The sequence below is a fragment of the Lampris incognitus genome, chromosome 20, assembly GCF_029633865.1.
Source record: "Lampris incognitus isolate fLamInc1 chromosome 20, fLamInc1.hap2, whole genome shotgun sequence".
NCBI lineage: Eukaryota > Metazoa > Chordata > Actinopteri > Lampriformes > Lampridae > Lampris > Lampris incognitus.
In genome coordinates, this window is record NC_079230.1 from 9782233 (window position 1) to 9807624 (window position 25392).

At 43.8% G+C, this 25392-nt stretch overlaps 1 protein-coding gene across 1 annotated transcript; it reads left to right on the forward strand.

Annotated features, from left to right (window-relative positions):
• Nucleotides 1-4353: 4353 nt before the first annotated feature.
• naa40 (N-alpha-acetyltransferase 40, NatD catalytic subunit) lies at nt 4354-25209 on the forward strand. Its single transcript, XM_056300396.1, has 8 exons — nt 4354-4764; nt 8234-8329; nt 12654-12706; nt 13582-13677; nt 16362-16520; nt 16799-16882; nt 18456-18533; nt 20938-25209. Exons 1-8 carry the CDS (start codon nt 4759-4761, stop codon nt 21083-21085), a joined length of 720 nt encoding a protein of 239 aa, XP_056156371.1. The 5' UTR covers nt 4354-4758; the 3' UTR covers nt 21086-25209.
• The last annotated feature ends 183 nt before the right edge of the window (nt 25210-25392 follow it).

Here is a 25392-nt window from a genome sequence, read left to right on the forward strand (position 1 = left end):
TTAATGAAGACAAACCAACGGTTTACATATTAGTGTAACCGGTTATTTTCTTGCCCGGTGCGGGATTTGATACGGGGTGTACTGCACCACAAGGCGACATCACTAACCGCTCGGCTGAAGGGTCAGACCCATTAGCTAGGGACTAACGTGTCTTATTAGTAGTTTACATTAGCACTTTTATTTTAATATTTCAGTGTTATTTCTTTTTTTTCTTTTTTCATTGGGTGAGCACTGCGTCATATGTATCTGTAAACTACTAATAAGACACGTTAGCCTCTAGCTAACGGGTCTGACCCTTTAGCCGAGCGGTTAGTGGTGGTGCAGTACACCTCGTATCGAATCCCGCACCGGGCAAGAAAATAACCGCTTACATTGGTGGCAGCGGTGGGAACCGGAAGTGTGCAGATCCTCAGAAGTCTCTTCGGAGCGCGGGAATAACAAAGCGCGAGGGCGCGCTTCCGGGGAGGGTGACGACTGTAAACTACTAATAAGACACGTTAGTCCCTAACTAACGAGTTTGATCCTTTAGCCGAGCGGTTAGTTACGTCGCCTTGTGGTGCAGTACACCCCGTATCGAATCCCGCACCGGGCAAGAAAATAACCGGTTACACACACACACACATATATATATATATATATATATATATATATATACACTCACCGGCCACTTTATTAGGCACACCCGTCCAACTGCTCATTAACGCAAATTTCTAATCAGCCAATCACATGGCAGCAACTCAATGCATTTAGGCATGTAGACATGGTCAAGACGATCTGCTGCAGTTCAAACCGAGCATCAGAATGGGGAAGAAAGGTGATTTAAGTGACTTTGAACGTGGCATGGTTGTTGGTGCCAGATGGGCTGGTCTGAGTATTTCAGAAACTGCTGATCTACTGGGATTTTCACGCACAACCATTTCTAGGGTTTACAGAGAATGGTCCGAAAAAGGGAAAATATCCAGTGAGCGGCAGTTCTGTGGGCAAAAATGCCTTGTTGATGCCAGAGGTCAGAGGAGAATGGCCAGACTGGTTCGAGCTGATAGAAAGGCAACAGTAACTCAAATAACTACTCATTACAACCGAGGTATGCAGAAGAGCATCTCAGAACGCACAACACGTTGAACCTTGAGGCAGATGGGCTACAGCAGCAGAAGACCACACCGGGTGCCACTCCTGTCAGCTAAGAACAGGAAACTGAGGCTACAATTCGCACAGGCTCACCAAAATTGGACAATAGAAGATTGGAAAAACGTTGCCTGGTCTGATGAGTCTTGATTTCTGCTGCGACATTCGGATGGTAGGGTCAGAATTTGGCGTCAACAACATGAAAGCATGGATCCATCCTGCCTTGTATCAACGGTTCAGGCTGGTGGTGGTGGTGTAATGGTGTGGGGGATATTTTCTTGGCACACTTTGGGCCCCTTAGTACCAATTGAGCATCGTGTCAACGCCATAGCCTACCTGAGTATTGTTGCTGACCATGTCCATCCCTTTATGACCACAGTGTTCCCATCTTCTGATGGCTACTTCCAGCAGGATAACGCGCCATGTCATAAAACTCTAATCATCTCAGACTGGTTTCTTGAACATGACAATGAGTTCACTGTACTCAAATGGCCTCCACAGTCACCAGATCTCAATCCAATAGAGCACCTTTGGGATGTGGTGGACCGGGAGATTCGCATCATGGATGTGCAGCCGACAAATCTGCAGCAACTGCGTGATGCTATCATGTCAATATGGACCAAACTCTCTGAGGAATGTTTCCAGTACCTTGTTGAATCTATGCCATGAAGGATTAAGCCAGTTCTGAAGGCAAAAGGGGGTCCAACCCGGTACTAGCATGGTGTACCTAATAAAGTGGCCAGTGAGTGTATATACACTACCGTTCAAAAGTTTAGGATCACCCAAACAATTTTGTGTTTTCCATGAAAAGTCACACTTATTCACCACCATATGTTGTGAAATGAATAGAAAATAGAGTCAAGACATTGACAAGGTTAGAAATAATGATTTGTATTTGAAATAAGATTTTTTTTACATCAAACTTTGCTTTCGTCAAAGAATCCTCCATTTGCAGCAATTACAGCATTGCAGACCTTTGGCATTTTAGCTGTTAATTTGTTGAGGTAATCTGGAGAAATTGCACCCCACGCTTCCAGAAGCAGCTCCCACAAGTTGGATTGGTTGGATGGGCACTTCTTGCGTACCATACGGTCAAGCTGCTCCCACAACAGCTCAATGGGGTTCAGATCTGGTGACTGCGCTGGCCACTCCATTACCGATAGAATACCAGCTGCCTGCTTCTGCTCTAAATAGTTCTTGCACAATTTGGAGGTGTATTTAGGGTCATTGTCCTGTTGTAGGATGAAATTGGCTCCAATCAAGCGCTGTCCACTGGGTATGGCATGGCGTTGCAAAATGGAGTGATAGCCTTCCTTATTCAGAATCCCTTTTACTCTGTACCAATCTCCCACCTTACCAGCACCAAAGCAACCCCAGACCATCACATTACCTCCACCATGCTTAACAGATGGCGTCAGGCATTCTTCCAGCATCTTTTCATTTGTTCTGCGTCTCACAAACGTTCTTCTTTGTGATCCAAACACCTCAAACTTGGATTCATCCGTCCACAACACTTTTTTCCAGTCTTCCTCTGTCCAATGTCTGTGTTCTTTTGCCCATCTTAATCTTTTTCTTTTATTGGTCAGTCTCAGATATGGCTTTTTCTTTGCCACTCTGCCCTGAAGCCCAGAATCCCGCAGCCGCCTCTTCACTGTAGATGTTGACACTGGTGTTTTGCGGGTACTATTTAATGAAGATGCCAGTTGGGGACCTGTGAGGCGTCTGTTTCTCAAACTAGAGACTCTAATGTACTTATCTTCTTGCTCAGTTGTGCAACGCGGCCTCCCACTTCTTTTTCTACTCTGGTTAGAGCCTGTTTGTGCTGTCCTCTGAAGGGAGTAGTACACACCGGTGTAGGAAATCTTCAATTTCTTAGCAATTTCTCGCATGGAATAGCCTTCATTTCTAAGAACAAGAATAGACTGTCGAGTTTCAGATGAAAGTTCTCTTTTTCTGGCCATTTTGAGCGTTTAATTGACCCCACAAATGTGATGCTCCAGAAACTCAATCTGCTCAAAGGAAGGTCAGTTTTGTAGCTTCTGTAACGAGCTAAACTGTTTTCAGATGTGTGAACATGATTGCACAAGGGTTTTCTAATCATCAATTAGCCTTCTGAGCCAATGAGCAAACACATTGTACCATTAGAACACTGGAGTGATAGTTGCTTGAAATGGGCCTCTATACACCTATGTAGATATTGCACCAAAAACCAGACATTTGCAGCTAGAATAGTCATTTACCACATTAGCAATGTATAGAGTGTATTTCTTTAAAGTTAAGACTAGTTTAAAGTTATCTTCATTGAAAAGTACAGTGCTTTTCCTTCAAAAATATGGACATTTCAATGTGATCCCAAACTTTTGAACGGTAGTATATATATATATATATATATATATATATATATATAATTTATTATTCTTTTTAACTTTTATCTTTACTATTTGCTGTTAATTTTCCCCTCTTGCAACAACGTACAGAGTCAGATTCCTCCTATGTTCTTTTACTTGACAATAAATGTGATTCGGACTCTCCTTTGTCCGGATGAAGGTGTGTTAATCGGTGCAATCACCTGGTGGGTGTGGTGTTGGGTTGGGAAGGAAGGGCACCTGCATTCACGTGGCCCTCGGTGGTACGTGACCGCTGGACGTCACATCCTTAAACCCGCCCGTAAATCGCCCCCCCATGAATAAGTGTACCGACTTTGCGACAAAAAAAAGTCCTAAAATTCAAATTGAGCCTCACAAATGTGGCTGAACACGCACGCGCGCAAGCGCTATAATAAAAGGTCGTCTTTACAAATAATCGGTAACAGAATATCCAACAGCTAAATTTATCAGAATGGGAATGATGTTCATTGGCCATGTATGGAATTCGGCTCCGGGTTCGTGGCTCTCTCGGTGTCATTTACACGGAAGAGCAACACAATCTTCAGATATACACACACAAGGATTGACTTTTTGTGTGTTTATGTGGAGACTGACTGCAGCACCTGCTGCTATATTAAAAAAAACCTCTTTTGTCATTACACGTTAGTTTTATTTATTTATCTGAGAAAGGGGGTAAACCGGAGATAAGGAGTGGTGGTCGGCTCCTTGACCCCTCCGGAGCCCCTCGTCGGGCTGTCGTCATTTCCCAGACGAGGAAACCATATTCGCGCTCAACTAGTTGGACGCGACGGAGGAGGAGAGAGAGAGAGAGAGAGAGAGAGAGAGATACAGCGCGCGAGAGAGAGCGAGAGCGAGAGACCCAGCGCGAGAGAGAGAGAGAGAGAGAAACCTGCGATTTCAACCTCATATTCTTGGCGCCGAAAAAGAGGGGCACGTACAAGAAAGGAAAGAAAGGAAAGAAAAGAAAAGAAACCCCCCACCCCCCCGCCCGCCGGTAGTAGCCGAATTTCCAGCGGTGGTAGATTCAAATGTCGCTCGATTCGCGAGCCTCCGCCGTCGCGCCGTGCTAGCCAGCTAGCTAGCCTCGTTAGCGCGCTACCGTACCGTTGTCATAATCTTGCACCCTCTCTCTCTCTGGCTCCCCCGTTTTTCCTCCCATCGCCAAATTACCCGGTTAGCCGTACGGGCACAGCACGTCTCCGGCCAGGTGTGCTTCTTCGGGGCGATCGGTAAACCGCACGGCGAAATGGGGGTGAGTTTTGAACGCGTTTTTTTTTCTCGCCCCCCTTATTTCGGGGCGCTGGTGACAATTGAGCGAAAGGTGAACATTGTTGTGTTTTTTTGGGGGGGGGGTGTGGAGGAGGTGGGGGGATGCTAACAAAGAGCTTGTGTGTGGGTGCGCGCGATCATGGTCTGATGGGGTGAGTGTGTTTGCGAGAGAAGAGGGAGAGAGAGAGGGGGAAGGAAGGAAGGGGCGACCATGGTGGATGGATGTAGTAGGCTGGCACCGGGCATATTTGTCCGTGTTAGCCTTAGCTTTAGCCGGCTAGCCGTCCGGTTAGCCCCGACGGTGTCGTTAGCTTACAGTCACACGCGTCTTCCTTCTTTTTCTTTTTTTCTTTTTCTTGTTGTATTCGTTTCGGCACTTTCGCCGCATGCTGTTTGAACTTACTTTCCGAACAGTGTGGGACAGCTGTGTAGTTCACCCCCACCACCCTCCCTTGTGTTTGCGCTGTGTGTTGTGGCGCTGTTAGCTTGCATGCTAGCCACCCGGGAATCCATTTTCGGTGTGACGGGGGCTTTTGCTCTCAATTAGCGGCGAACACATATCGGAGTACGGTGTTTGAAATGACCGTCGGAAAGCAGCGTGTGCTCCCCCCCCTCCCTGCCCCGGACAGACGGGGGCATCTCCTCCCTGCTGGCCAGGCTCGGTGCCTTGGTTGGGGGGGGGGTTTAAAACACGCAGGCCAGGCCTCGGGTACTTTTGTGTTTTTTTTTCACTGAGTTTATTGTTCGCTTTAGATAAACCGATCCACGTGCTTCCGGGTTCCCGGTTCGGTCTGCACCGTTCCTGTGCATGGTACAGCTTTAATTCCCGAAATCTGCATAAAGTTGGTCACGTTGTTGCATTCCTCCCCTTCACTGCCACCTTGTCTGGTGCTGCCGTGGACGGGTTTAAATGAAAGCGCGTGCAGGTTTACCCCCCCTTCCCCCCCTTTTCTCTATAGATGCATTGATGATGTCATGATTAGCCTGTACGGGGGGGGGGTGCTCCTGGGTGTTAGGAACTGTATTCATTGTGACTTAGATTTACACACTGTGCCGCAGAAGGACACGCTTTCAGCACTTGGCAGCGTTATGCTTAAAAGTGACAACAGGATTTGGGGTCGTTGGTGTTGATTTTTCTGGTGTTTAAAAGTGACCTGCAAATTGGCATACCCTAAAATCTGTAGTAGCTTAAACGTCAGGACAGCCTGAAATCAGCGTTTCACGTCACTGTTGAGCTATTTCTCAATGGTTGAATAACGGCTTGCTATGTAATCAAGTTAGAGAAGTAAGTGATCAAAGATGGCAAAGAATCAGTATTTGTCTCAGTGCACTGTATTGGGAGAAGAAGTAGTCCTCACAGTAACTTTTTTGATTTATACAGTCTCTCCTTTGTGAACAGATGGTGTAACCAGTTTGCAGTGTGATTTTCATTACAGATGCACAAGTACTGATACTGGTGTTGGATATCAGGCCAACACCAGACTATAATAGGGTACCTACTTCACGGGGCGGGAGTAGTGAACTCTGTCTATATGGAGCCACTTGTAAATTTCTGTCATTCAATCAATAAGAGCTTTAGGAAATTGGGATTGAAGATATGGTAGCTTGTGTTTTGATGCTTTATTGGCGCAATATATCCTTACTGAGCTGCTCTCCCCACTGTGGCCATAAGTTGTGTATGTGTTGATGGTTGAATAGAGTATGCATGTCAAGTTAGCCCCTTGAAGAGTCCCGTTGTTTTATTAACTTTGTGGCCATATCAGTGTCTGCTTTTTATGGCCTGATGGTGATAAGGGTACTAATCCTAATAATTGTATTTGTGTTTGTAGTTTGTTCTGTTTTGTTTTAGTTTTTTCCATTAATTTTTTCACTCACGTTGTCTTGTTTAAGTCTTTGTGGCATTTATTGTGGCTTATGTTGTCCATTATATTTTCAGTCTCACTGTGTGAGTAATGTCCTGTCTGTGTGTGTGTTCCCTGGGAGGAACAGTGACTTCTTTTACTGAAGCTTATCCACATATTAAGTATGTCTGGTTGATTCTCAGCTTTGGTCAACCCGAACAACGTTCAACCAGTGCTTTGGAGAAAAGCAAAGTTTAGTCCAGTCACAAATGTCCAGTGATGCAACATTGTCTAAGACATTGCCTTTATGCATTTTTTCCAACAGTTGTTTTATATCCATTGATTAAAACTTGTTAGGTCTCGGAGGTAAATATTGTTTTCCCAAGTATACCCTAAAACTGTTAGCTGACAAATGGCATTTATGACATAACTGGTATTAACAAAGGCTGCATCGCGACCCCCCCTTCATTTTCCTCACACAGGTGGAGTTGATTGCAAAGGGATCAGTCCTTTTTTGTGTGCGGGGGCAAATGTGCATTTCTGTGTGTTCAGACCACTGGTCTGTGATCAGACCCTGGATAGGGTTTTTTTTTTTTGCCAAGTTTTGTGACAATAAACTGGCTATGAAAAGTTAAACGCATTTCAAACCAAGCAAATCATCCAAGCAAAATGGGACAGATAGCATGTTGTTTAGCATGCCCCCCCCCCATTAAAGCATTCACTTTACCAAAAAAGTCTCTTTTTTTTCTTTCTTTTTTTTTTTGTTCAGACTTTTTTCTAGAACTTCTATGCCTATCGTCATCCATTCAACTGAAGACGAGCGTAAAAGTGACTTTAGATCTGGTCTTGTCAGGTAATATGAAGCAGCTTATCTGGCTAATTTGCAGTCAGAACAACGGCCGTACCAATACCAATCATTTTCTAACCGATTCCAAAATGTCTGCTCAAACGTCAGTGCTGGATTGAGCAGGTAGTTTGTGATATTTTTTTTTTTAATTGATGGCAAAAGGTTGTCTCGATTGTGTTAAAAAAAAAAAAAGCTTTCTCCTGGCTGGCTGATTTAGGGTGTTGACGTACCCAAGTTAGCATAGCTTATTTCAGTTAATCCAAAGTAGATCACCACACAGTTAGTTTTATTCAAGGAGTTTTGTGGGCCCTCGGGGGACATTTAACCCGGTAATATTTCTCCTCATGCCAGTGTACCCACACTGGTCAAGAAATCAGAGGAAAAAAATGCTGGTCGTGCTCCTGTGGAGGTCAGTTGTAATGCAGGTGCAAGAATCAAATTGGAGATAAGATAGCAAAAAAAAAAAATTACAATTGCAACTCCATATCAGTGACTTTGACACAGTGAACTCCTTTGACACGTCTCTCCCCCGTTTATCTCCCTTCTCCTTTATTTTCCCTCCTCTTTCTCTTGTTATCCCACTCTCCTTTACCTCCTTTCCTCACTCCATCGTATCTAAGTCCTTCTCTTTTTCACATCTTTTTTATTCAACCACCACCCCCCTGCCCCCCCTTTACATCTGTCCTACCCCTCAAACAACCCCCCACTGCCCACTATGTGCCCTAATTCTCTCCTCCCTTCCATCCCTTCATTCCTGTTTTTAGAGGAAGTCAAACAGAGCGAAAGAGAAGAAGGCCAGGCGCCTGGAGGAAAGGGCGGCCATGGATGCTGTCTGTGCCAAGGTGGACGCAGCCAACAAGGTGAGAGAACAGGGTGGATTCGGGGTAGGAGTGGGGTGGGCAGGAACCGGGCCCTTGAGCAAGGCACTAAGATTTCTGTTTTTTTCTTTCTGCTTTCTTTAGAGTATTTCTTGCAAGGATATTATAGCTGTTATGTTCCTGTAATATTTGCACTAATGGCGGCAGTATGCTGTAAACGAAATAGTATTTCTTGAATGAAGCGACACATTTTGAAAAAGAGATAAGACTAAAAGACACGGTGTGTTGTGGCCCCACAGTGCAGGATGTGTGTACCAGTACCTGGTGCTAACAGCCCGCCAGTTCACAAGCAGTTCGTAGTCGGTATGTCTGCAATCGGACCACATGGTTTGTCATGTCACAGTTGATCAGCAGGGCACAGAGTTCAACCTTGATTTTCTGGTTCATTTCCTCACCGTTCTCAGACTAGCCGTATCGGCGTGGAAAGACTCATACTGTTGAAGGAAGAATGGCTGAACTTGTGCAAGGATGGCCTCGTCTCTGTGGTCAATCACATAGATTTTAAAGACAACAAAGTGTGCTCAAATCCCCTAATTGCCAGCTCAGGTAATAGCTGCCTTGTAATCATTCTGTGGCCCCTGGCGGCTTGGAGTGAGGTAATGAAGGGTTTGTATCGAGTATACTGATAGCGGTCTTTCGGGACGTGTTTGTCAGTGTTTCTTTTTCATAAAGTTCTTTCACACCACCCACTTATCTCTCCTTACCCACAATGCCCGGAGTAGGTTCCCACTTGGGCCACCTACTGAATCATGGTGATAAACCTGTAGAAACTAAATTCAGTTAAAGCTGCCACTTAAAAAGTCAGCATTACTATCTTAACTGATGTCCAGATTCTAATTGGTGTCCACTTTAAAGTCACGCCAAAATCAGAGACTGAACTTTTCATGTCTAAAAACCTTGAAGACAGCATTAAACATTCAGCAACATCCATTCTTTATCCAAGCCGCTTATCCCAATCAGGGTTGCAGGATGCTGTAGCCTATTCTAGCAGTCACTGGGCGGCAGGTGGGGAGAAACCCTGGACAGGCCGCCAGTCCCTCACAGGCCATCAGTCCATCACAGCTGGTCGTCCCCAAACAAAAATCAACGAAATCAATCAGTAACCAGCGGGCCATGCCACGCCCCCCGCTCCACCAACCATGGGCCCGCACACTGACCGGCATAACATGCATACCCATGATTGGTAGAGAGCAGTGGGACGATAGACTGACGCCGCTAATCAGCACCCCCAACAGTACAGGGTTGGTACAATAATTTTCATGAAATGCACTGCAGTTGACTGGTGACTCTGGCTAATGGACCAGAATGGTTAAAAACGTTCAATGGTCGCCGGTAGATTTGGATTTGGGGTAGACTCACAAGTCAGTCTCTTAACACTTGCTCAGCTAGGTTGGTAGGCAGAGATCTCCGATTGTCTGGTATCGCGAGACTAGATTTGGGGTTACCCACAAACGGTGAGCACAAAGGATTATTCCACCAGTTTTTTAAATAAGACTGACAAACAGGAATCTGGAATTTGAATGGGCTAAGGAAGTTAAATTTAGAGAATGTTAAACGTGTCTCTATACATGTAAATAGCCGCGGCCTACTTTTAAAATGTGACGTATCTGACAAGATGGCTGAGGAGAAGCTGAACTAGGGAGGAGCTCTTTTAAAAAGAAAAATAAGGAAAAATTGAATTGTACCTTTTTATACCCCCCCCCGCCTTTTCCCCCCAGTTGTATCCGGCCAACCACCCCACCCCACTCTTCTGAGCCGTCCCGGTCGCTGCTCCACCCCCTCTGCCGTTCCAGGCAGGGCTACAGACTATCACATGCCTCCTCTGATAAATGTGGAGTTGCCAGCCGTTTCTTCTCACCTGACAGTGAGGAGTTTTGCCAGGGGGATGTAGTGCGTGGGAGGTTCACGCTATTCCCCCCAGTTCCCCCTCCCCGCTGAACAGGCACCCTGACCGATCAGAGGAGGTGCTAGTGCAGCGGCCAGGACACATACCCACATCTGGCTTCCAACTGCAGACACGGCCAATTGTGTCTGTAGGGACGCCCAGCCAAGCCAGCGATAACACGGGGATTCGAACCGCCAATCCCCATGTTGGTAGGCAACGGAATAGACCATCATGCCACCCAGATGCCCTTATACTTATTTTTTGTTTAGTAGAAATAGACAGTAGAAACTGTAAGATGATAAAAGTAGCAAGTTAGGATGGGTTAAATGCATTGAAGTAAATGAATAGCCCCACAGGGATCAATAAAAGTAGTAAAAAAAAGTGATAGAAAAGAAGTGCTTCGATTTTTGGTCTGACTTGAACTTGTTGATAAAAATACATTGCCTTATCAGATCAGTATGACATCAGTAGCTGTCATTGCATACCTTACACTGAAAAACCCATCTCGGAGACATACAACTAGGAAAAGGTAACGTCGGCACTATGTTTTGACCTTTGTTTTTTTTTTTTTTTTTTACGTATAATTAAACCGATGATTGCCAGTATCCCTTCCACAGAGACGAACTAAGACTGTTTTTATATATAACTCTAATAAGTTTGAGCAACAGTCCACATTGTTACAGTTTTAGGCGCTGCTCATTGTCCAACACCAAGCGAATCTTTAGGTTTAAGCCCGTCCCAAAATGAAGTTACAGGATTAATTGTCCTGAGTCTCAGTCTCATGTGCAGTGAATAAGAGGTAAAATGTGTCTCACATTGACTTCGAGGTGACGACCACAGAAACATTCAGAACATCTCTATGTTAACCCACAGCACGTTGCATTGAGTCATCATTTCCTTATTTTGGGTCAGACTTAAAATAAAAATAAAAAAGCTTCCACAAAAAAAAAGAAAGGAAAAAAAAAGCAGGCCGTGCCACAGATTGGTGGGGATGTAGGTTTCAGAGTCACCATATAGCTCTGAGGTCTGGGTATAATAATTAATAAATAAAATAAAGTTCAACTCGGTCATAAAAGTTAAAGGTGATTTTGAAAGCTGATGCCAAAGTCAGCCATACAGAAGCCTGGCTTACGTGGAGACAGGTGTGGCTCTTTTCATGAACTCTTCTAACTCTTCTAGAGACGAGATTATGACGGCCTCCTCTGCAGGCCTGTGCAGGAGTAACCTGGGCCCGAAAGTTTTCTGTGTCGCCTGTCCTTGTCCCAAAAATAGGGGTGCACTGCGGTTCTTCCCTGTAGGATGCGAGTCGTGTTCTTGCAACATCGAGCATTTCTGGTCCAACCCACGCGTCATTTCCATCCTCTCGGTCTTTTCCCTCGCCTCGCCTTTTCTGCCACATGCCACTGTGAATTTGCCAGCGGGCCAGGAATGTGAGAAATTTTCCCAAAGTAACATTTCTGTGACTCTTTTTGTTTATCTCGTTGGCAACAGAGGCAAATCATCAGTTGGGCTATTGTTTCGAATGCACAAGTAGTGCTTTCAACCCCGTTTTCTCACCATTTTCGAGTCGGCCCAGCAAGAGCCCCTTCCCTCCGGTCCTTTTGGGAAAGCCGGATTGTTGTTTAACCGAGAAGATGGGAGGTGAAGGAAAGGGTCGTTAAGCATATTGCCCACGCTAAAAAAAAAAAACCTGACTTCACAGACACTGAAAACAAGTAATGATAATATCTGTCCAATAATTAGTCACCACCGTTTGGCTCCGTAATCTGGGACAGTTGTCCTCGGAGTTTGGCACTAATTAAAGATAGCTCTTTCGTTTTTTTTTGGCTCATTGGATATTTTGTATGTTTTTATGTTCTTCAATAATTTGAGTTGTAGATAAACAATAAGCTTCTCCGAGCTCTGGTCGTCGTAATTCCAAATACTAACATTTTATTTAGCTCCTTCGTTATGTTCTTTTTTCCTTCTTCTTTGTACAAGTACATTTTTTTTGGGGGGGGGGTATGTGCATGTGTTTCTCAATGCCTGAACAATTCATTTTCTTTCTGTGTGGGGAAAGATGAACAAATTCCTGTGGGGCGCTGATCATAACCTATGTTATCACATCCCAGAACTTTGACTTGGTGGGGTTTTTTTATGAGCTTCTTAGACACAACATAAATTTAAAAGTGATGCTTAAACAGAGACATGTTTGATGTTCTGTTTATTAAAATGTTTGATTCTTATGAAATTATTAAGTCAATAAATTATATGCATTTGAGTGTTATAGTTTTCTCTGTGGTGCAGTGAACTATATGTATGGAAGAGGTGGCAAGATGAGTTTACGACAGCAAAGAACAATACTGGAGAGCTGCAGTAACAGTTGACTTGGCTTTTAAAATCTGTCCCAAGTTCATGTTATCCTTTATTTTCCTCCCACAGCTCGATGACCCACTGGCTGCTTTCCCAGTCTTCAAAAAGTACGACAGAAATGGGTAAGTTTTTTTCTTTTCTTTTTTTGTTTAAGCTAATATGCTGCACAGTTGAACATGCTAATGAAGAACCAATGTGCAGATTATTTGCAAAAACCACTTTATGGCTTTTTCTCTTTATATATAGATATCCATACACACACACAGACACAGCACTCGCTTCCTCATGAAAAGTTGAAATTATTGTCCATCTTTGCAGCTTCATTACCGCTGAGCTATTTTTATGCCAATTTTGAAGTTGCAAATAAGAAAAGCTGAACCAGAATTAAAAAAACAAAAAAATCTCCAAGTACTGCAAAATGTCTTTGCTTGCTGAAGGCGTAAAAGTCGAAGTGGCCAGTATTCCTTGGCTTCTTCCTCCGTTTTTCTCTTGGATTATATCATTACTGTGGCCTTGTCTTGTGCCCTGTGCACAGGGTTTTTTAAAAATGTATTTTTGCTTAAAGCTAATAGAAACGCTGCTCTCCGCTGTTTTGCGGATACATTTTGCTTATAGAAATGCAATCTATTCACTTTTGAATTATTTCTTAAAAGTCAATGAAAATTTGGATGGAAGCATAGGTATAGGGGCGGCATGGTTCAAGGAGGTAAAGCGGGTCATCTAGTGATCGGAAGGTCGCTGGTTTGATCCCCGGCTTCTCCAGAAAGTGTTTTGAAGAAGTGTCCTTGAGCAAGACGCTGAACCCCTGAATGCTCCTATAGAGCAGGTTGGTGCCTTGCATGGCAGCCTCTGCCATCAGTGTATGGATGTGTGTGTGAATGGTTGAATGTGAAGCATACACTGTAAAGCGCTTTGAGTGGTCGGCAGACTAGAAAAGCCCTATATAAATGCAGTCCATTTACCATTTACTGACTGTGTACCTCGTCCTCCCGTGTAGGCTGAACCTGCAGATAGAGTGTAAGAGAGTGTCCACCCTCAACCCCCTGTCTGTAGAGTGGGCCTACGAACTCACCAGATCCAACATGCAGACACTGTAAGTATTTTCTTTTAGTCTTGTCTGTCCTACTCTGTTCTTTTGAAAATCATGGATGGGGGCGTCTGGGTAATGTAGCGATCTATTCCGTTGCCTACCAACTTGGGGATCGTCGGTTTGAATCCCCGTGTTACCTCCGGCTTGGTCGGGCATCCCAACAGACACAATTGGTCGTGTCTGCGGGCAGGAAGCCAGATGTGGGTATGTGTCTTGGTCGCTGCACTAGCGCCTCCTCTGGTTGGTCAGGGTGCCTGTTCGGGGGGGGGGACTGGGGGGAATAGCGCGGTCCTCCTATGCGCTACACCCCCCTGGCGAAACTCCTCACTGTCAGGTGAGAAGAAGTGGCTGGCAACTCCACATGTATCGGTGGAAGCATGTGGTAGTCTGCAGCCCTCCAGAAAATAGGGTAATTGGCCGGATACAACTGGGGAGAATTAAAAAAAAAATCATGGGTGCAGTTTATATTGGCAAAGGAGAACAGATGTAGAAGTTGTAAAGGGAACAGAGACAGCACTTAAAAGGTAAATTCATTGAAGTAAGGATGACAAGATCGAACTTAAAACTCCTAAGAGGAGTTTTTTTTTAAATTGACTTTGCGCCCCCTGTAGATAAACGCGGTAGCGTTTGGCAAAGGACGACTTCATTTCGCATAAGCATTGCCTCTTGTTGCAAAGCTCTGCATTCAATCTCTGGTAGCTCATGCATTTGTTTTGAAGAGAAGAGTGAGATATGCAGTGGTGTTTTCAAAGTTCAAGTATGTGTCAGATATACAGCGATTGAGGTGTTGTTACTCTAATAGCGGCTACGTATCCCGTCTGTGCCATAAATCTTATCGCCGTGTTTAGTGGGGAATCCGACTCGGAGAAGAGTATCTGGGAATCATTACATATCAATATCTAATCTTCTCACTGATGGTGTCATTTGATTATGTCAGTAATATAGAGGCATCAAAAATAATTTGAAATGGATAAAAATTTGTGGAAAAATTCCTCGAAGTAGCATTAACCTTTACCGGAACTTGGTTTATGTGCTGGTTTGAAAACAGGGGAACGTTAATGTCTTAGAATAAGAAATTGCTTCTGACTACCTGAAAATTCTCAGATTGACACAATTTTGTTCTTAGATTTTTATGAACGGGGTGAGAGCATTTTATCAACATTACTCTCTCAGGAAAGATCTCCTAAGCCCACCTGTGTTTAGGAGAGGTGGAGAGGTGTCTTAATCCATCGATAGTGGTTCCCAATCTTTTTTGGCTTGTGACCCCACTTTGACACCACAAACCTCTAGTGACTCCAGACGTTCAAAACACAGAGAACTTTTTGCTAAAATTAATTTATTTTCAGTTATGTAACAGTTTGTAATACTGTGTTGCAAGTAAACGTTCATACGGTTAGTTTTAAATTGTGTGTGGTGTTTTTATTATTATAATAATTGTTATTATTTGTATTGATCAATTACTAGAAATTTCAGGCGAACCCATTTGAATTCCGTGGGACCCCTGGGTCGGGAAAGCCTGCATTAGGAGTTCCCAGCAGATGACATTAAGACAGAGACATACTTTCCGTGGCAGGAGGGACGTGTTGGGAGCACTTGACAAAGCGGCGCTTAGGGGAAGAAATAGAGCTGATCCAAATGGGATACTTCTGATGACCTACTTTATCCAGGATGAAACCTTTCCAGCAACGGTCTATATCCTCTTTGGAAACAAAAATTCTTGCAATTCTAAACTCCCTGGTAACCGTAAAAATCCAGTGATGCAATAACGATAAATTTAGCACTTCACGAACATCCATTAGAAGGATAGTAAATCAAACTTAGATTGCCGTAACGTTGCTGCTGCCGGCGTGCAGATTTATTCCCACCCCTCAGAGAAGTGACACAGACAAGTTGCCATCGTGCAATTCGCTGGTTTTCAGGGAGTAGCTTGTGCTTTCGAGGGAGCACGTCTTCAGATTATTGCCCCAAGTGTGGGCAAGGGTGCATTTGTGAATAGCAAGCAATACTGCAGCATGAACTCCCCAAACCATGATGGATACCGAATATTGATTCGATAGTCGTTGCCAGATGCTTTTATACATGACTCAAGGGTTCGCAATGAAAGTGGTCTCGAGCTTTTGTCTGAGTGTAACCAATGCTTAACAACCCCTGTATATTACTTGCGCTGGAACAAAGGCAAAGAGGTGGCTGATGACCCCCTTTCCACAACCCCTTGATGCTTGCTACTCGATTTAGATAAAGGAAAAATAAACCAGCTGTGAACCTGTTGAATTATGCTTACAATAAACGAACAGAATAAGATGTTGACGTAAGTTGATGGTAGGCTTATTAAGTCTCAGAACTAGTTTTCACTGCATAGGAAACTATAAAACTTCATTGTAATTTCACCTCGCGTCTCAATGCACCGCAAATTAGGGAAGTCACAGTTTTTCTTAAGAGGAGTCCTGCTCCAAGCTGTGAGAGAGCCTGTTGTGGAAAGTTTTATAACCAACTCCATAGTCCTATATTGAGGTAGGAGCATTTTTTGTTGTTGTCCTAGTCATATGTTTAGCGCAATTCCTAGGAGTTAATCTGAGACGCTTGGTAAGTACGAGTCCACACAGTTTACCTAAAACCATGCAATCAATAGATGGACTACTAGGCATCACTTGAACCATTTTATTTCATTTACCATCTCTCTGATGTAGGTACGAGCAGAGTGAATGGGGATGGAAGGAGAGAGAAAAGAGGGAGGAGATGAAGGACGAGAGGGCGTGGTACCTGCTAGCTCGTGACACTGACTCCGCCCCTGTCGCCTTCTCTCACTTCCGATTCGATGTGGAGTGCGGGGAGGAGGTACTATACTGGTGAGGCACCAATCCCTTCATTTGGGATAACCTTTCAAATTTCAGTTTTTGTTTTTACGCCAAGTGTTTGATTCAGCTTTTCAGTGATGGGGTAGCTTTGACATTGACATGATATTTAAGGACCTTAGTGCCACGTGTAGTATCAGAGGTTTTCCAACATGACTCTATGATTAGTCAGCGCAGAAAAAAAAGGGAAACATGCCCAACCCTCCCACTTATTTGAGTCTGTGCCTGACAATCATCCTCACCCCATGCTGCTGCGTCTCTTAAATCTGCAGTTACGAGGTGCAGCTAGAGAGCAGAGTGCGGAGGAAAGGACTGGGCAAGTTCCTCATCCAGATATTACAGCTCATCGCCAATAGGTAAGGACTGCTGTTGCTACTATCATAGTTGATAATGTGTGATGTTCAGATGCTGTTTGGCCTGACAGTTGTCACATATCCAGGTGTAACTAGGATCCCTAACAACCATGAAAACATCAACCACATATGACCATTTGTAAATCATAATGGTTGAGAGTTGGAAGATACAAATATGTTTCACCGCATAGCGGTCTATTCCGTTGCCTACCAGCACGGGGATCGCCAGTTCGAATCCCCATGTTACCTCCGGCTTGGTCGGGCATCCCTACAGACACAACTGGCCGTGACTGGGTGGGAAGCTGGATGTGGGTATGTGTCCTGGTTGCTGCACTGACACCTCCTCTGATCGGTCAGGGCACCTGTTCGGGGAGGAGGGGGAACTTGAGGGAATAGCCTGATCCTCCCACACTCTACACCCTCCTGACGAAACTCCTCACTGTCAGGTGAAAAGAAGCAACTGGCGACTCCACATGTATCAGAGGAAGCATGTGGTAGTTTGCAGCCCTCCCTGGAATAGCAGGAGGGGTGGAGCTGCAACCGGGACGGCTCGAAAGAGTGGGGTAATTGGCCAGGTACAATTGGGGAGAAAAAGGGGGAGGGGGGGGATGTGTGTATGTGTGTGTGTGTGTGTGAAGTCACCAAAAGGATTTTCATGTATTGGGAATTGAGATTTTTCACCCGGAGGTATGATAAAACAAGTGGTCACTATGCCTCCCATTGACTTTGGTAACTGTTTTGTCGAAAAGGTTTGTGGCGATTACAGAGTGTACAATAATAACAATAAATTCAAGTTTAATCTGATTCTAAGATGACACTGATCTTAAAGGGGAAATTCACCCATGTTCAAGCTTATCTGTGTCTATCTGCGACAGGGATGGCACATTAAAAACACCTGCAGTTGTTCCTGATCCTTTTCTGCATCTCTGGGGCGGCAGTGAAACCGGCTGGTTTTCCGGCCGCCAAGTGACGTATCATGACATCATTTGGCAGCCAGACAAACTACATACAGTCTAGCAGGGTTTCTAATACTCTAATCTACTCTAACGCGCTGTTCCAAAAACACATTCTTGTTCTCTCAGCTAAGCAACATTTCCGATGGTGTAAATGACGTCCCACAACACTAACGCAGAGGGTTTTATGGACGACCATACTGAGGCTTACGCGCAATGCATTCTGGTACATGTAGGTGCTGTGAGAAAGACTGTGAGCAGGAGAACACCGATTCCTCCGGTAATGTAGTGCACAGGGAGGGCGTCATGTCTTCAATCTACTACATTACTCATCAGTACTGACTGCACATACACAAAACAATTTGTGAAATTTCCTTTTAATATTGGTTAAAGAGCAGTAGATATCCAAATGCAGTTGAAATTCAAATACAACTAATTTTTAAACGGTGTAGTACTTGTCCACAGAGGGATGGTCAAAACTGGTAATCTTCCAACACCATTGCTGAGCTTGATTAAAGCGACACAGCAACAAAGAAAACAGGCTTGGGTCACAACAGTCGTGGTTTTAGAAAAAGAAGGTAAACGCAATTATCTGTTTGTTCTTCGCTTTCATGTCTTTCTAGTACACAGATGAAGAAAGTGATGTTGACAGTATTCAAACACAACCATGGGGCTTACCAGTTCTTCAGAGAAGCTTTACAGTGAGTACATTCCCTCCCTTGTTGACATTTGGTTTAAATAAAGATTCAGAAAGGGCAATCTGTCAGAGAAATCAGATTTGGACATTGCAGTCAATGTTTGTGAACACTGATCACTCTCTTCCAAAGCCAGAGGCTTTTGTTTATTTTTTTTTCTTCCTCTTTTTTTGTGTGCAGTGTTGATCATCGAGAACCGGTTCCAAAATTCCAATTCCAAAGGGATTGTTAAGAAATTCAAATTTCGATTCTGCCTATCGGTTCCTAAATAAATTTCACTCGTGCTAAAGTTAGTGTCAGTTTCCGTGGTGGCGCCATGCAGCTTCCGTAGTTCCCGCCTCCGCAAGTTAAATGTGCGCCATCACGGGCCAGAGCAAGTGGCGGTCAAAGTGTGGCTTCATTTTGCCTTGAAAAATTAAGGGTTGGCACAGTGCAACACCTGTGGCAAAATTATTTCGTGCAAGGGAGGACGCACAACAAATATGGCCAAACACCTTCGGCTACACGGTGTACAGATGAACCAGTGTACCGTGTTTGACACGTTGCGCCGGTCTCCATCTCCTGCCCCGGCGTCCTCTTCAGCCAACCCTAAGCAAACAGCAAGCAGCACCTCATCGCAATTGGGTAGGGGAAAATGAATAACGTTTGTTTTATTCACAACAGCGAGACAGCAAACAACTTATACATGAGTGAATTGCTATAAACTGTATGCAAACACTGAAATGTGTTTTTTCTGTGCTGAGCGCTCGCGTATACAGCCTGAGAAGGCAGATATGCTAATTTTTCCAAACACGAGCTGTTTCTAATTTAAGGAGTTTAATATCTGGTAGTCCGGACTAGGGTTCGACTGTGTCTTTATTTCTTCATCTTCATGTATGAAGACAGTTGTCGTAAATGTAAATATAAGAATGAGACATTCACATGAATGATCTGTTCTTAAAACAGATCATAAAGTTTTTTTTTTTAAATTCATTTTTGTTCTGTGAAAGAAGCATGCGACCTGTTTTGACCCCGCCTCTCAAAGAACTGGAATCGAGAATCGTTAAGAACCAGAACCGAAAAGCAGAATCGGAACCTGAATCCTTAAGATCCAAACGATGCCCAACCCTAGCAGTCAACTCAGCTTTTTTTTATTTCTTGAAAAGTATTGAGGGAGACAGAATGGGGGCAGATGCACAAAAGAAAGTTCTGGATTGATTGGCGGCAACTGTAGCTCAGTGAGGGCACACATGAGGCTCGACAGACGGGGGAATCAACCACTTGACTGTCTGACAAGTCTCTCACAAAACGGATGTTTTGGTTCTGAACGAGAAAATGTACCCTCATAGCAAATTAGTTATTCTCTGTGGGGGAAAAAAGATGACTGGTTGCTCCGTATGATCAAACATAGATGAAAAATATGTGTCGGGTGCTGTTGGAAAACGGGGAAAAAACAGAGTACTTAAGTCAAGAAGACAAAAAAGGCACTCCAAATATTAAGAAAACTAGCCTTGGAACTAGCCAACATGTTTCGACCTACAGTGGCCGAAACATGTTGGAACTAGCCAACATGTTCCGGCTGCTGTAGGTCTTCATCAAAGCCCCTACTTTTTCTTATATTTGGAGTGCCTGGATTGTCTTCTTGTTTGAAGTACTTGTTTGAGTAACTTGAAGTTACTGTCTTTTACATTACTTTAATACTTTTAATATTCTGAAATAGGAATGCTATGTTAATACTGTATTGGTATCTTATGACTTTTCAGCTTGGAAGAGTCATAGTAGCTTAAGAAGAGTAAAGATATAGAGGTTTGTGAAAGCAAAACATGACCCTGTTTCAATGCTATACAATCACAGTAGATGGGACACTTTCCCGAGGCAATCACTTAATTGTAGTTGACTGACACGTGACTGCCAACAAGCGCTTTCTTTACTCACTAAAATATGAATGCGTAGCCTGTGCTGCCAGCACGTTTCCTGTCACATGGCTTCATGATTCTTGTTAGCAATCACCACAGTCAACAACGGTGAATTTAAACCTAACAGTATGGCCCTGGGTCCCCCCAGAAAGAGACAATGTTAGTGTCTGACTTTGAATTCACATGACGTTAGGCTCCCTGTGTCATACTCCAGAGGGAGCATTCACACTGAAGACCAACTCACACAATTAGCTAATTTATTAAACCATGTCCTGACCTGATTTGCTAACCTAGTGATTACTATCGAGGACATCCGGCCATACAGTCGTAGATCTGCTGGCCTATTTCACAGGAAGTATACTTACCTAAACCAGCTATGACAGGGTTGAGCCTATTGCGACGTGTCAGTCAGGTATCAAGTGGACGACAAACCAATTGCTTCCATCCATTTTACCTGTCTGCCTTCCTCCATTTTCAGTTTCTTAATTCCATCTTTCTGCCCCCCGTTCTCTTAGGTTTGAGATTGATGACACCTCGCCCAGCATGTCTGGCTGTTGTGGCGACGACTGCTCCTACGAGATCCTCAGCCGGCGGACCAAACATGGCGAGGCCTCAGCAGGACACACCCACGGGGGCGGGCACTGTGGGGGCTGCTGCCACTGATTGGCTACAATGACTTGCCAATCAGTAAGAAAAGAAAAGAAAAAACCAGCAACTTTCATGGCCATGTGTGAAAGCTCCCGCTGCCTACTATTTCTAGTTTACCTTCTCCGAACTTTTTTAAGTTAAAATGCCCGTCGGGTGCTGAAGAATGAACTAAGTGGTGGAACATGCCTCACTTTGGCCACAGATGTTGCTGTGTTATTATGGGTTGAGATTTATGTATTGATAGTTATCGTCCATTCATTCCTGCTACAAACCATTTCAGTAGGCGGTATGCAGTGTGAGCTTTCAAACATAGCCCCCGTTTTTCCTAAATCCTGGTCTGATGTCCAAACCGCCTCGTATCCTGCCCTACCGTCCCAGGTACCAACTGTTACTCGTTCCGAGTCATGGAAAAGATACCCCCCCCCCCCCCCGCCATATTCTCATGCCATCCACCTCACCTAGCAACCTTCAATCTCATGTTCTCATCTCCTCTACTGTGCTGCACTGTATTGAAGTATCGTGCAGGTTCCCTAAACTATTTTCAGGGGACACTAACTAGATCGTGGCTAAGGCTGACTCTGTCAGGTCCTTCCATCGAGAATATAAACGCGTTTTGATTAAACTTGGGTCCCAGGCCACAACTTTGGGGACCGTGTAAGGGTTTGAGAACCCTTGGCGTTATGCACGCTGTTCTACGTTACCATGTCCCGGTATATTGTGAGTTATTCATATAGCTTGTTAAGTATAAACTGGTCTGTGTAGCAGCTGCGCCACAGGCACAAACTGTACTATTTTGAACCACGTTGGCCTGCCCTACTACTGTTAGGACGTTACAGTTTACAGTTAGGAAACTGCGTCTTTATGTCTGTTCCCATCACCCTATTTATCCCTATGCCTAGAAATATACCTTTTTTTCAATTCTTTTTTTTCTCTCTAATGTAATCAAGCAACCTGACGCAAGATGACATTCTCCCTAATTACCCCCTCTCTCCACTTTTACCTTCCCTCCCCCAACTGGTTGGAATCCCCCTCATCATCATCATCATCATCATGTTGCCGTATAACTGTTGTAAACAAACAAACAAAAAAAGAAGAAAAGAATTGCCATCTTCTCTCTTTTTCACCCTTTCCTCCCTCAACCACTATTTCCTCTTGTTCTGTACCTGTAGATACTGATGACAGATTCCCGTACCCATAATGCATTTTCACTGGACTTTGCTTCAGTTCTGTAAGATTGCATCCATCCTTCTCTTCCTCAGTTTTCTTTTATTCCTCCATTACTTAAAAAGATTCCCTTACCCATAATACCTTTTCACTGGACTGCGCTTCAGTTCTGTAAGATTGCATCCGTCCTTCTCTTCCTCAGTTTTCCTTACTTCCTCCATTACCTAAACATACTGAGGACGGTAGACTGATTGATGCTATCTGCAGCTTTGGGAAACTGCATTCTTCTTCCCTTGGCCCCGTCTCTGCCGCCCTTCCATCCCTGATGGTATAGATGACTAATAAATGCCGACTCTACCTTTGGCTGGATCTTTAAAACTACAAACCGCATCCTCCCCTGCACCTCTCGCCCTGCCCCATTTGTCACTGGGAGTAAAGCATATTGATTTAACACAAAAAGAATGGGCATAACTCGCCACTCCATTACAAAGCTGTCAGCAGGCATGTTGTTTTAACCTGATAAATTCTATCAGCGAATGGAAGGCAACTTGGGAGGAAGGATAGATGCTGTTTTCAGAGTGTTCAAGGTCTTTTTATTGAGATGCCCCATCCGACCCCAACCCTCCCCGGTCCCAACCCACCATCAGTAGCTTGCATGACAAGTTTAAAAATGTCTGTTTGATAAAAATTCATCTTCATCGGGATAACCTAAACCGTATTGCTTTCTGTGGTCCTGACTGACACAGTTTGCATTGATGGATCAAATCCTGCTGACTTAAATATTTCGAACAAATTTTCCATGAACATCAGTGCATGGTTAAAACCTACATCTTTGGGGAAGAGGTTGGATGAGTTTTGATATCAGTACGCTGGCTCTATATTTCTCAAAGCATCTTGGCACAGATAATCAATTGTGGAACGGTAACATTAAGTCGGGTCTTTTTTTCCCCCCCACCTCTTTATTTTGTAAAAATGACTGAGGAAAACGAACAGAAAAAAAGTCAAAGTTAAATCAGTTCATCTAAGTGACCTCTGAAACGTTCGTCAATAAACGTTGTGTCCAGATGAACCGATTCAACTTTCTGTGTTTTCTTAGCTGGATTGTTTCGCATGCATAAAGACAACTGACTGTTAGGTTTCAGTCATGGGTTTTTGTTTACTGTCTCTGTGCTACTGTCTCTATACCTACCTATTGGACTGTAAACCATCAGTGGAAAAAAAGGCCCGCTCCACCGCAAGATGCTTGTGGGAAATAAAATTCAGATTTTTTTTTTTTTCCTTGAGATTGTAGATACCCCATGTACCAGGCCGCCCCAAGAGGCTGCTGAAGCCACTTGGATCTTGTTGTTTCAGTATCTGTTTACAAAGCCTTCAGGGTATTTTCAACAGTCTTGAGTGCCAGGTAACTGGGTTAGACCCACCCTACCCAACCTTAAAGAAACTGCATCCCCATAGTGGACCGTGGGTAATTGGTTTGAATCATACACTGCTTGTGGGAAGGGGAGGGGGGTATTGTTTTATCACATGAGAAAGGGAGGCATTTCCACAAGACTTGCCCCTTTGTCTCTATGAATGCCTGTTTTCTCCACTCACCACAAACAACCTTAGTACATAAATGAAGCCTGTTCAGTGTCTTGAAGTGGAAAGCATAATTAATTTATACACAGAGAGGCTTGAGTGGGATCAAGTCCACATCTGGGGGGCCGTTTGGTTGGAACAAATGGGCAGGAGACAAGCAGGTATAACCAAGCCACCTAGTACTCAAGATGACATGTAGTTGTCTCATGTTTGTCAGAACAGTAACGAACAAGAAGAAGAAGGAAAAAAACCGGCAAAAAGCAGTTTGCTTGTGTGTTTTAGTTGTTGGAAAAGTCCTGATAAGTACAATCTTTCATTTTTATTGCATATATTAAAAAACACAATTAACAGGATATTGTATATAGCAGCAGTATATCAACAGTCTCTCAGGTTATCAAACGTAAACAAACCTCCGTTTTAACAAGCAGCCATGATGTTCATCAGACGTCTGCTGGATTTGCTATCCCCAACAGTTTTGATCTTGGATTCAGTGGGTTTTCTTTCATTTCATCTGGTTTAAAGCAAGGTTTCACTTTTCAGGCGCATGCCTCCTATAGGTGTTCATGAATGATCACGTTCCTTTATTGGCTGTTCCGTAGACTGTGGTCTCCAGCAGCTACAGTCACAACAAAAGCCTGATGTAGGAGTCCTACTTGAGGACACCAAGGCAACAGAGTCAGCCCAGGTAATCATATTTTGTTCTGTAGCTAGTAATGCTTTTGAAAAGGTAATTACGCTTCTTAGTAATTACCTGTATTGACTGCTTGGATAGGCTCAAGCGTCCCACGACCCAAAGTAGGACAAGCTGTTTGGATAATGGATTGCTGAGGGGGGGGGGGCACACACATGCAACTTGTGACAACAGATAATTGGGGGCATCTTTTTTTGGATGGCGACTGCTCCTGAATCTCTATGGAGGCATGCGTGTGCATACAAGTGAAACACGGCTTTGAAAGATGCTTTTACGTGTAACGTGACAGGGTAGGGACCAGTGGGGAGAGATTATGCTTTTCTGGAAGTAAGCTTTTAGTTTGATGTTGAACCTACTTGGCCAGTTTATTTTAGATTTCCCCAAATTTTCAAGTTAACATTTTGAGTACCTTGATTCATGTTGAATATTTTCACGTTTCTGCGGCCCCTTCCCCACCCTCTTTTCTCCCAGCAGTTCCCCTCCCTCGGTCTGTTACAGATCCGTTTTCTGTTTTACTGTTTTTTGTTTTTTTTTTGGCCTTTTTCAGGTAAAACGTCTTTTCTTTAAATGAAGTTTCGGAAACTCTGTTAAAAGATTGGGTGTTCTAGTCCTGTGCTTAACCAACGATGAAAGGGATAAATAAGTCATTTCTGCCTTGTCAGTGTTTTATTTGTATGTTACAAATAAAGGAAAGTTGTTTGACTTCTAGATTCTGGTCTGTAGCTTTCTTCTTTTTCGTTTATATATATATATATATATATATACACACACACACACATACATACATATACATACATACACACACACATATATATATGTGTGTGTGTATATATATGTATGTATATATATATACATACACACACACACACATATATATATATTATTTATT

What these genes read in the sequence shown, in the direction of transcription:
- naa40 (XM_056300396.1), top strand. An exon ending in AGGTGGACGCAGCCAACAAG is followed by an intron (nt 8,330 to 12,653) that starts GTGAGAGAACAG and finishes TTCCTCCCACAG; the next exon opens with CTCGATGACCCACTGGCTGC. An exon ending in TTACAGCTCATCGCCAATAG is followed by an intron (nt 16,883 to 18,455) that starts GTAAGGACTGCT and finishes ATGTCTTTCTAG; the next exon opens with TACACAGATGAAGAAAGTGA.